The 12,428-nt window shown below is 37.7% G+C and overlaps 1 protein-coding gene across 6 annotated transcripts in view; it reads left to right on the top strand.

The window, feature by feature from the left end:
- The first annotated feature begins 3,293 nt into the window (after positions 1-3,293).
- The window catches only part of gramd1ba (GRAM domain containing 1Ba), a 50,636-nt gene continuing 41,501 nt past the window's right edge, over positions 3,294-12,428 (top strand). For 2 of the 6 annotated variants that reach the window (XM_084104103.1, XM_084104099.1), the window contains exons 1-2: positions 6,386-6,920; positions 8,598-8,675. In XM_084104103.1, the coding sequence (XP_083960229.1) occupies positions 6,574-6,920; positions 8,598-8,675 (425 nt within the window). In that variant the 5' untranslated portion in view covers positions 6,386-6,573. Of the gene's footprint in view, positions 3,405-6,385; positions 6,921-8,597; positions 8,676-12,428 lie in introns of those variants that run through there. The other 4 variants (XM_084104100.1, XM_084104104.1, XM_084104102.1 and 1 more) reach the window with 4 other exon arrangements.

Consider the following 12,428-nt stretch of genomic DNA (forward strand, 5'->3'; position numbering starts at 1 on the left):
GGCGGCTCCTTTAAGGTTTGTGAGTAAACGGCAACTGTTCTGATTGGCTAACGTCACTGCATAGGAAAAAGTATAAACTCAGACTCACTATTGCACGAGTAAGTGTTTTGAAAACATTATCTATCTAATAAAGTAAATCATCCACTTGTTGATCGCTGGGATCCTTCGCTGGGATCCTTCTGAAAACTGTACAGAGACGCGAACAAGCCTCAAAGCCAACGTTCTTTCACTCTTCCATTTGTCCTGTTGTCGGCAGACTCAAGTGCATGGGGTATGCCAGAAACTGAACACGCATCTGTATACTGTATCCAGTGTAGACAGCATCAGTGATTATAATGGGTTCTATTTGCTTTTGACGCGACGCTCACATCCAGTGTAGGCAAATGTCAGCCGTTAAGCGACTGAATGTCAGTGGGCGGGGCCTATATGGTGTGATGATGTATAACTATTTGTCTATGTCTTGCCCTGGAGACAGGCATATGCAAATGTACTTGCCCGTGTTGCGTCAGAGATCCTGTAATATGAAAACAAGCAGTTTTTGGACCTTGATTAAATAAATGCTTTGTTTATAATGAGGAGGACATTTTAAGCTATGAAAGTACCATGGCTATTATTATTAGTTTCAGTTTGCTAAATCTGCTAAAAGTTGGTGTTAACGTTCTTTTCTTTGTGTGAAAATGTCTCCTTTAATTTTCTTTTATGTGTGATCTGAAATCTCAGCTCAATCAAATCGCAACGTTTATTATCATTGAGAATTGAAAGATGAAATCAGAGTTATGGAGGAGGAACTAATCTTTTCTTGATTGCATTTTTTTCATTTAACATTGGTCAGATTTAATTTAAATGTTGATCCCCTGGAGTAATATTATGCTGTGTTTGGTATGACGTTATCAAGTACAGCACTGTGTTTGTACGATTATTAATTCGATTGAACGGCTCCAAAATCATGGTGGATGGTGGAATTTACATAGCTTACAGATAATTGATGTTAAATAAAGATCTTTTGATTGGCTTTGCTAGCTGGAGATACACCATATTTCTTTAAAACCCTTAATAAACCTTCACTGAAAAGATTCCCTTCAACATTTTTGTTTCTTTTTCATTAGATTGAGCATGAATTCCAGTTAATTATTTTATTTTATCCTTTACTGTGGTCACAGATTTTTTTGTAAGTAATTAACAAAACTGTAGGAGACATTGGTTTGAATAAACATGAACACCCACATCCACTGCACTTGGAGGTAGTTTTTATGTAAGACCTTACATTTACAAAACCTTTTGAAAGCAGAGTGAGTGAGAGCTGCAAAAAAGCACAGTCTGACGCTGAAGATGAGTAAGTTCCAGAGTTCAATATGTGCTTGCAGGAATAGCCCACGCATTGTATTTAATATGCTCAGAATATATTTTGAAAAATAAGAGTCCAAACAACAATGGACCCCATTTATAGACAAAAAAAAAAAAGTCTATAATTACATAAAGTCAAATACTTGTATATAAAATAAGTGAAATCAGCCTTATGTTCACATTATTTGACATATTATAATAACAAAAGATTGAATTATGATTTCAATCTTCTTCTTTTAAGTGAATTTAATAACTCTCAAAGCTATGCAATCTTGATGTGGGCTATAAGGACCAAACAGGTTCCAGTTTGGTAATTAGGCCTAATTTACACTCCAAAACAAGAATTTATTTTTATTCCCAAAAGACAAGATGGTGAATACAGATGGCCAAAGGTGTTAATTACTTATATCGCATGACTCACGGGCAGGTGTTGTCATTCTGCTTGAGCGGTTGATCATTCATCAGTGATGTTTAATTGCGCAACAGTCTCTTTCAGTATCAAAAAGAAGGTCAGTTGGCAGGCACATATACTTTCACTCTAGTGTAGTGAATGAATACATCAGGCATGTTAATGGTGTGGTAAGGGAAAACTGTCTGTCAGATTGAAGCAGCCATCTGCCAAATAAATCCCAAAAGTTAAAGCTTTGAAGCACGTTACTTGTGTTAGAAAACATTGGCATACTATAAATGAGTCAACAGCTCATAGCGCAGCAGAGTAAACAATATAATGAAAAGAAACAGGATCTATACACACTCTGGGAAATTATGTTATTTGCAGGTGTAGCCTATTTTTAGTTTTGTGTAGTGCTTCATTAAATTCATAAATCATATCTGATGCTAAGAACATTTGTTTACCGATTTGTCATCTTTACAGTGAAATTTCAAATATGATGTATCTCTCAAACAAATAACGTTGAGCTTAGCCTAGATACCTTAGTCTGATAGGCCTATATTTAATGGATGTACTAATATGCTATCTATAGTCATAATTTGCATAAAATTAAATATGGCACAAAATAATGTCTCTGAATGAATAATATGATTGATTGTTGCATTAAAGATTAAGTTAAAATATGATTGTCAACACAATATACTCATCATAGGGGGTAGTTTGGGATTTATGTCAAAATGAGCAATGGTTTTAACACATTTGTTGAGGTGGCAGCCAACACCAGGTAGGTATTTTCTGTCAGATATAGATAGTTGTACAGTATCTCCTGCTGCTGTCAAGATGTTTCTCATGATTTTACCTGTTATTAAGGTGGTTGTACACACATTTGACTGGCATTTCCTGCTGACAAGATGTGCTTTTGTTTTTACCAGTTGTAAGTTAGGTGGTTGTAAATTTTTGACAAGAATTTCTGGCAAAAACGTTCTTGTTAGTTTTTTCAGTAATGAAGATTTTTATTTTCTGCCCTCAAGAAACAGTAAGCTAGGCTACTTATGATTTTACCTCAGTAAGTAAAGTGAACATTCTTACTCGTATTTCAAGATTTGACAAGAAGCGATCACACTCATGTTTAATGTTAAAAGTAGTTAGTTTTGAGAGAGAAGTTTGTTTCTTAAGACAAGCACGACCGTTTAAATTATCGGATAGATTTAGAAGGTTGACTTTCACTGGCTGCTGGCTGTGGCCGCCCGGCAACCTCGTTTTAAACTATTAGTCTTACAGTGCCGCCGGGCTGCTGCTTTTATACAGAGAGGTCCGGGACGCCTTATCTCAGAAAGAGGGGTGATGCGCAGCGCTCAGTCTGCGTATATAAAATATCCGATCGTTTTTTAAACCACACCTTTTTATTTCTTTATCACAAGAATAGTTGCTTTTCTTTCGCTTTTAACAAAGCTATTTCACTTTGTAAAAAACATATATTTTGTTTTTAGTGCTGTATTCCCCCCTTCAATTGGAGTGAAATCGTCCGCATAAAAGGAAACGTGAAGATCATAACGGAACAGTGTTGGGGGAAAAAACGCCGTAACAGTTCCTCATTCTGGTCATTTAAAATTAAAGACAACGACTGCATATTAAAAACGAGGGTTTCGGTTATTTGAAATGTGAAAAGGTAGGATTTCTGTTTAGTACATTAACTTTTTATTTTGTACCCTTGACGATCGTTAACGGCTTCATTGTCATTCATTTTAACATAATTTGAAATCTTAAAATGATAGCGTATGGCATATTGTAAATAAAATACCGTTAACCACTTTGCCGAATGACTTTTAGGTGTGGTATGCATGCACTATACTTTCCGATAGAGACAGGTTTAGTTCTTATAACTTTGTTTTTTTCGTCATAGTATCATGTTTCATAATGCTACATAATAAAGAGTTCTGTGGCAGTAGTACCTATGGTACAATGATGATACAAGCTGGTAGTGCCATGGTACTTTGATAATACTATGGTCATTTGTTATATACTATGGTACTGAAATATGTGTACGGTGTAATTCTATGGAACTCCAAGGTATGCCCAAGAATTACCCTGGTATTAGCCTAATATGGTACCATATCCAAAAACCTGTGGTTGTAGTACTTTTATTTTTAAGTAGACACAGGCATTAAGTATAATACACTGCACACTAAAATATGTGATTTATATGCATTATTAATGTATGTTTTTGGTCTCAAAAAAAAACAAAAAAAAACAAGATTAAGAGCCTCACATTCTTACAGGAAATTACAGGTATTGTACTGTACAGTTGAGGCAGGGTGATGCAGTGTGCAGGCTCTGGGGCCCCACACGTGGGGGCCATGATAGGATTTGTTTTGTATAAGAATGCGGAACTTATATATTTGGCATTGGTAAAGAAAAAAAGGAGAAGGGAAAAAGCACTGCCCATCTCCAGTGGAGCAGTAACAGGAGTGATCTAACAGTGTCTGGCAGGTTACTAAACCGCCGTAGGGGTCAGTCAGCAGATTGTGTGATGTGTTGAACAGGCAGATGGGCAGCCATGAGTGTGTGTCTTTTCTCAGTGGGCTGCAGCTTTCTGCGCTTCCTCCTGTAACATGAACACGCTTGCATGTTTACGCCTGACTTCCTTACACGCGCCTGAAGTGCAGCGCTAGGTGAAGCCTGTTTTATTAACATGGACACGCATGGCTGGCTCTAAAATGTTTTAATGGGGTCATATCCTGAGTAATCATGCTTCCTAGATTTTTTGATAAGTGTCATTGTACTATGAAAACATAGTGGAAGTGTCAGAACTCAAAACTTCCTCCCCAGTTAGAAAAACAAAACAAAAAGTGGACTTCAGTTAATAAAAATATTACACATATATTTAGGGTATATATAATATGTATGCATGATATGGCCCTTTTAATGATTTTACTAATAAACGATGTTACTGTGAATGACCCATTAGAGATGAAATCACTAATGTTCATTTCACAGTGGTTTTACAGTGATACTCCGGAGCAGAGCAGGAAAGAGCGTGTGTGTGTGTGTGTGTGTGAGTTTATCTCATTAGTTTGTATCTGATTTGTTTGCATGTTTTACTCTAACCTTTCTGTAAAGTCCTCTTGTTAACTCTTGTGTAGGCTTAAATGTTTAAGAGTGCGTGTATAGGCTCTGTCCATCTAGCACAGTGGTTCTCAAACACTTCAGGCTAAGTCTCTGATCAAATCAGAACATTCAGGTAAAAGCAAATTTCAAAGAAATCAATACTAAATTGTTTAACACCTATGCACTTCCAGCAATCCCAAAATAATAATGTGGGTTAAAAACGGCTAAAATCGTGTCCTAACCAGATGTTACTCAGCACTGCGACACATGATAAAAGGTATCTTTTCCACATTAAAGTGATAGTTCACCCAAAAATTAGCCTAAATTTTGTCATCATTTACTTACCCTCATGTCGTTTCAAACTCGTAAGACTTTCGTTCATCTTCGGAAAACACAAATTAAGATATTTTTAATGAAATCTAAGAGATTTCTGGCCTTCCATTGACATTGAACTACCAATTTGACGCTTCAAAAAGTTCATAAAGACATTGTAAGACTACTCCAAATGAATTGAGCATTTTAGTCCAAATTTTATGAAGAGACTTGATTGCTTTATATGACGATTGTAAGATTAGCGAACTTAAACAGAAGCTCAACCGCGAGAACAAACTTTGTTGGTTCTTGCGAAAGCTCAAACGTGCTGCGTAACACGAGAATGAACCTCATTGGTTCTCGCTGAAGCTCGAACGGGATGTATAACACGAGAATGAACCTCATTGGTTCTCAAACGTGAAGTGAACATGCTTGAGCTTCCGTTTCTGTAAAACCGTAACTGATGTGTGAGTTGATGAATGTTTATATGTGAATAAAAGCCTAAATTAAATCTGTTCATCATATAAAGCGATCAAGTCTCTTCAGAAAATTCTGACTAAACCGCTCAATTCATATGGATTCGTTTTATGATCTCTTTATGACCTATTTGACGTGTCAAAGCGGTAGTTGCGTAGACTGTCAAAGGAGGGACAGAAGTTTACTGATTTTGTGCTTCATTTAATGTTGAAATGGTCTAATGCGAGTTTGAATATCATTTTGCGTGCCCTTTTATAGCCATACTGAAAGTGACAATGAATAATTTGAAAATAAATTAAAGGAAACAAGAGCGTTCAAACTGTGAACTCAATGTGAACAAACAAGGGTATTTAATGACAAAGATTGTTTCAGTCACTTGGTAAATGTTTTTTTAATAATGTTAAATTGTTAATTAGCTAGATTATCCATTTCCTTACAAGTGCAGTACACTTGCAGAGAGACTCCGCCCACATGCTCTTCTGATTGGCTGTGATAGTTGATTGATTTTGTCAGGTCTCGTAGTCTGCTGCGGACAGACAAACTGCTTGTCGCTGGAATCTTGTCGCATCACGTCTGGATAGGACACGGTGTTAGATGCGCAAACGGTGTAAAGCTTGATAAACAAAAAAAGAAAGATAAATGTAAATTAATTGGAATAAAATAAACATATTTTTACGTTTTTTAGTATTGCAATTTTCCACAGTTTGAGAACTGCTGACCTAGTAGACCTCATGACCTTCCTCTGACCTCTAGGGAGCTATCCTGGTTTTCTGGGGTTTTTGAAGGAAGCCTCCTATAAGACTGTCCTAAAATATGTCAGCACCGAGCCGTCTCACAGAAAGTGCTGAACTCAGCTCAGCCCAGGTGTGGACTCACTGAGCTCTCTGATCTGCATCTTTATTTGGTTCTGGACTCATGTGAGACTGAACAGAAGCAGAACCATGTTCGAGACCCTCCAGCTGCCCGCGCTGCAGATCCAGGGCCCGGCAGACGGGGAGTGTAACGGATCCGTGGCGGATCCGGCCCTGTCCAGCTCGTCTCTGCGCCGCAAGCGCTTTAAAATGCGCCGTATGAAGAACGTCATGAGCGAGAAAGAGCAGGAACATCTTCAGAGTTCCGGCTCCAAGGAGTACCTGCAGCTTCCGTCCATTGAGATCACGCCGTCCAGCGACGAGGACGCGGTGTGGTCGAGCTGTTCCACACCCAGCGCCTCTCCCCAACGGAGACGCTTCCTCCTGCGCAAGTGGTTGAGAGGAGGAGAGAAAAAAGAGCACGGCAGTGAGAGCAGGTCTGTATGAGCACGAGCCCTCGCCCACAAACCCATCCATTCTCCATTCCTACTGTCCATCATGAGCACTGTCCATCACTTCATTTGAGTCTTCATGTGGGCTTGCTCTGGCACATTACATAGCAGACAACCCGTGTGTTTGTGTGTGAGTGTGTTTTCCGTCTTTTCTGGAGAGACTGAAGTCTTTGCTGGGACATTTATAGGCCGGAGGGAAGAACAAGCGGACGCTGTCTGGGGACGTCTTAAATATTCACGACTCTTCCTGCCTTTTAATAGACAATAATACAACATGCAGTATGTATCTGCTATGACCTTAAGTCGAACACACCTATTTTCTTCTCTGTGCAAATTATTCAGTCACATGACTTGACACATGACACAAAAAAACACTTGTAGGAATTTATTCGGTTAAGCATAATTTATACACGTCTTCTTACAGAATAAAACAATTCTCCACCTCAAGCAAACGTATGTGTGTTTTCTATGCATTTTGAAAATGTTCATCTTGTGTTACAGCATTTATTATGCAAAATCCCCAAAATAAAATATAAAAATACACGACTGTACAAAAGTTTGGGGTTGGTAAGTCTCTTAGACTTACCAAGCCCAACTTACCAAGTTGAGAGACTTACCAAGTCTTACCAAGTCTCTTAGACTTACCAAGCCTACAAATTATTTGATCAAAAATAAACTAAAAATAGTAATATCTTTACTCCAGTCTTCAGTGTCACATGATTCTTCAGAAATCAGTCTAATATGGTGATTTGCCAAAAACACTTGTGCTTCTTAATTTTTTTGAAAACCGTGATACATTTGGGTTTGATAAACAGAAAGTTCAAAAGATCAGCGTTTATTTGAAATTGATTTTTTCTATTTTTTTGTATGAAACAATGAAAGTCTTTATTTTTTGATAAATTTAATGCATCCCGGCCTGCCGAATAAGAAGTATTTATTTAGTTTCAAAAAGGGGATTTTTTCTCTTTTTCTTTTTTTTTTGGTCACTGCATAATTCTCGTACTTGTGTTATTTCATAATATTCACGACTTTGCTATCATTTTAAAATGTGGAAAATACTACTAATAAAGATTGAGAAGGTGTGTGTAAACTTAACTGGTACCATACAGGGGATTTATGGTTTAGTAAATAAATTCAGACGTGTAAATGTTTGACATGACTGACATGAATCAGGGAACAGCTGTGTATTGTGAGCTGTCAGGTGTTTGCTGGTAGAAAACCCTTGTAAGCACAACAGCGTTCACTAATCTAGGGCTCCGTTATGTTGACCTGTTAGGCTGTTTTATCACCTGCTTCCTTTTCATGCAGTATGCAATAACTCAGCGAACCAGTTTAACTGGTTAAATGGAAATATTGTTTTAGTTTACAGCACTCATTCAATTTTCCAATTGAAATTCTCTCAACACTCTCTGCTGCCCTCTAGTGGGGAAGATTAAACTATCCTAAAAGATGCTTCATGGATGTTTGTTCCTTTTAGTTGTAAGCCCGAGCAACGTTGGACTGTAAAACTATGTGTGTCTTGTTTGAGCATTTTTTTGTCACCATGTAATTAAAAGATCACTGTGTGTCCAAACTCACCTTCTGTCGTCTCTTTCTCAGTATGACGTCTGGTGTTTGTGTATTTCTTATGTTCTGACTGTAATGTGCTGATGTGTGTTACAGCAGTCAGCAGAGCAGCCTGCAGAGCAGTCATGAGGAAGAGTCCACACGCTACCTGAGCCCCAACACCCGCGAGGACAGGTACTCCACGCCGAGACACTGTGGACTTTACATGTCATTTTGATTGTCAGTGTGTTTTACATGTATGTCTTCCATTTATGCATTATGCTGCTCTCACCGTAGTTCCCACATGTCCAATAGGGGTCAGTAGTTGGTCAGCTCACATCTCTCTGAAGCATGATTCGTATAATTCTACTGCACTAGTGATGGGAAAATATGTAGCCTAGTTAGCACACAGTATGTGATATGTCCTGTGCCACAAGGGGTTAAGATAGATAGATAGATAGATAGATAGATAGATAGATAGATAGATAGATAGATAGATAGATAGATAGATAGATTCAACAAAAGCATATTTGTATACACCAAAAAGGTACAGTAATTTTGACTTCACATATTATAATTGCTAAAGTATTTTAATTGTGACTTTAATTATTACAATGCAACTTTGTCTTTTATTTCAATGAAAAATTATTTCTTATTTTTTATTTTAATTTACAATGCAACTTTGTCTCATATTTTTTTCATAATTTCAATGAGAATTTTTTTTTTTGCTATGGGACATTATATCTCACAATTATAACTACTGAATTACACAACTATCTCATTATTTTGGATTTATTGCTCAATGTGACTAAAAAATATTTCACAATTTTTTATTTTTTTTGATGAAAACAGGCTAATCTGGTGTATTTTGATATGACAAATAGTTTGCAAATTTGGATTCAGCCTCTGAAAAAGAAAGGAAAACAGTTGTCAAGTGAAACTTTATAACGGCAGACACTGAGATGCTTGACATGATATGAACTTCCTGTTCAAGTGTTGGATCTCAAGTGTGGTTGAGAAGTTTCTGTTTTTAGTGGTTCATGTTTTGCTTTTGAAGTTGTTCTTCTTTTTGTGTCGCGGCTCGTGTTCTGCATCTGTTATCTGGTTATGACCACAAGGTCTGTGCCAACTCAAAAACAACTCTAGCGCATTTCACTTTCCCATGGCAGGGCTGCATTTTCTCAGATAATTTTTATTTTGTCGTCATCTTCGAAATTAAACCAGGTGCTGTGCAGGTTGAATCAGCGAAGCAAATTTTTGTACAGAAAGCTCAGATTTTTAGCTGTGCTCAAATGTTCTTGTTGAGCCCAGCTGGGCAAAGAACACTCTGATCCTCGGCTGGAATATCTTATGAGTTTTTTTCTTTTTCATCTCCAGGCTTCAGGCGCTTGGTTATTTGTGCCTTTATTGGACCTCTTTAGAACACGGTGTTCTTTTTCCTGGATTTTGTGAACATCACTCATTATCACTCATTATTCATTATTTTTGTGTTTGTTTGTTGCTTTTAACGTTCATCAGCATTATTTACCATTGTCTGAAAAGAGATCTTTATAAACTCCTTTAAGATAACCGTTTGTGTGAGTATGTGCATGAGTGTGTGTGTGTGTGCGGGTACGCATCTATAAACCTGCTAAAGTCAGTCAGTATGCAACGGTCGCCCACAGCTCAGTTTTGTGCACTCAGCAACCTGATTTCAGCTGATTCCTGAGCTTATTTTTAAATCAGTTTCGTGTCGTGATGTAAAAGCAGCTAATGCTCATTAAAGGTGGTGAATGTTCAGCCTGCTTGTGTCCAGTTAGGCTGAATGAATCACAGCTCAACTCTCATTTACACACACATACATACAGTACAGGCTCCATTTCAGTTCATGAGTGTGAATTTGAATTGAATTGGACACATCTCACATGATGTCGAATTTGCAAAACAAAGTATGGTTTCGGAGAGACTTGCAATTTCAAGCTAGCTTTGAAAGCATACGATCCCACCCTCCCTTTAGAGCGTCTCCAAAGCCACGCCATCTTCAAAACACATGAACGCGCACAGCAGAGTTTGCAAAGCATCATGAGATGAGAGACACGTTAAACTACCTCATGTCTCTAAGCACATAACATTACAATAATAATCAACATAAACAACTTACAGAACTCTTACTTGTACTACCTGACTGCTGCAGATTACTTTCAGCATTGATACTGTCGACATAGAAAGGCATAAATCCGAGTCTGAGGACGTGAACAGCTCCGGGTAGAACGTCACGGGTTGCCATCTTGAAATTACAGTTACGACATGGCGTGAGCGCAACATAAGCTTGTTGGTTTGGTTCAGGAGGAACTGTAAAAGTGGCTGCTGTTAGTTTATGGCGCTCAGTGACTGTCTACAACGCGCTTATGGCGTGTGATGTCTGCGCGAGCAGGTGCGTGGAGGTAATATTGACAAGCAGGTACAACATTTTTTGGTTACATTTTCAGGTACAATATTTTTTGGTACAAGTCCTGAGACTTTCACAGAAGATATATGTAAATGTAAATTTAATATTAAGACCACTTCTATTATTGATTGCTTTCAGGACGTGTAGAGAGTTTCAACCAGTATAACAAAAAGTGTTTAGAAAACAAATTCCCTACCCTCCCTTTAATTTTGACTGATTATGCCTGATTTGTCCTGATATATATATTTATACACATAAAAAAAAACAAAAAAAACATGCAAAATGACCAAATCTATCAATACAGAATTTAAGTTTGTTCATGGTTTCAACCTATAAAAATAAATATTGAAAATATCATTCTATTTGCCAAATTGATTCAAATTCAGGTCCAGCCGTGCTCATAAAACAACAACCAAATCCATTCACCCTATCAGATCTGTGGTTATTAGATATGCATTCTTGCCCACTAGCACCCAAGCTCTTCTCTGAGACTCTGATGGTCATATTAGCATCTCTGCTGGTGGTCTGACTCACACACACCTCAGGTGAGGAAACAAGCTGTGCTGATCTACAACACACAGAGAAAATGCAGGATCTAGGTCACTGCAGGACAAGACATGGTCCATAGAGAGAGAGAGAGAGAGAGGGAGAGAGAGGGAGAGAGAGAGAGGGGGAGAGAGGGGGGGGGGGGTGCAGGGAGTTCAGTAATGAGGAGTCTTCTTCCCGCTAGGGTGTGTGTGTGAACCGTGTGCAGGTCCACATGAGTAGTGCATCATGGTTCAGAGCAGGACTTTATCATGTACCTCACCCGTCAAACTGGGCTGTCACCCGCGGGTGTCCACGCTTAGGAAAAGACTGCACTTTCGCCGGGATCAGTGAGTACTTTTTGTCTGTTTTTGCCAGGTGTTTTGTACAGACTGTAAATTGGCAGGCAGAAATTCATGGTCAGTTGATCCAGTCTGTATTGCTGGAGCAGATACTGTTTCCTGTGATGTATAGAATTACCCTTCAATTTTTTACAGTAGAGGCGTAAAGAGGAGAGAAGGTTGATTCAAACGCATAATTATTCAATATATTAGTCATGTTTGTGGTTATAATTTGTTCTCCTGCAGTTTTGAACCGGAAGCCACTGGATATTTGTGCATTATTTGCATTTATAATGCCTTTTAATTCACATTGTTTTATATGTTTAATGTTCTCAAATAAATGTAAAAATCACAATTCATTATAATACATACTTATTTTTAGTTATGCTTTTTAAATGCATTAAATAATACATTAAAACATGTACTTAATGAATAGGTTAAAGTAAAATTCTGTCATTATATTCGCAGCATTGTCATTCCAAACCTATATACATTTTTTTCTTTTATGAGCAACACAAAAGGAGAAATTTAGCATAATGTACTGGATACACTATTTCAATGCAGTTACAATGAATGATCACTAAAGTTTATATCTAAAGGATCAGTGTTTCCAAATATTTTCAATGGAAAGTAGCCAAAACCTGCTTAGAAAGT

Source organism: Abramis brama (genome assembly GCF_963993115.1).
Source record: "Abramis brama genome assembly, chromosome: 25".
NCBI lineage: Eukaryota > Metazoa > Chordata > Actinopteri > Cypriniformes > Leuciscidae > Abramis > Abramis brama.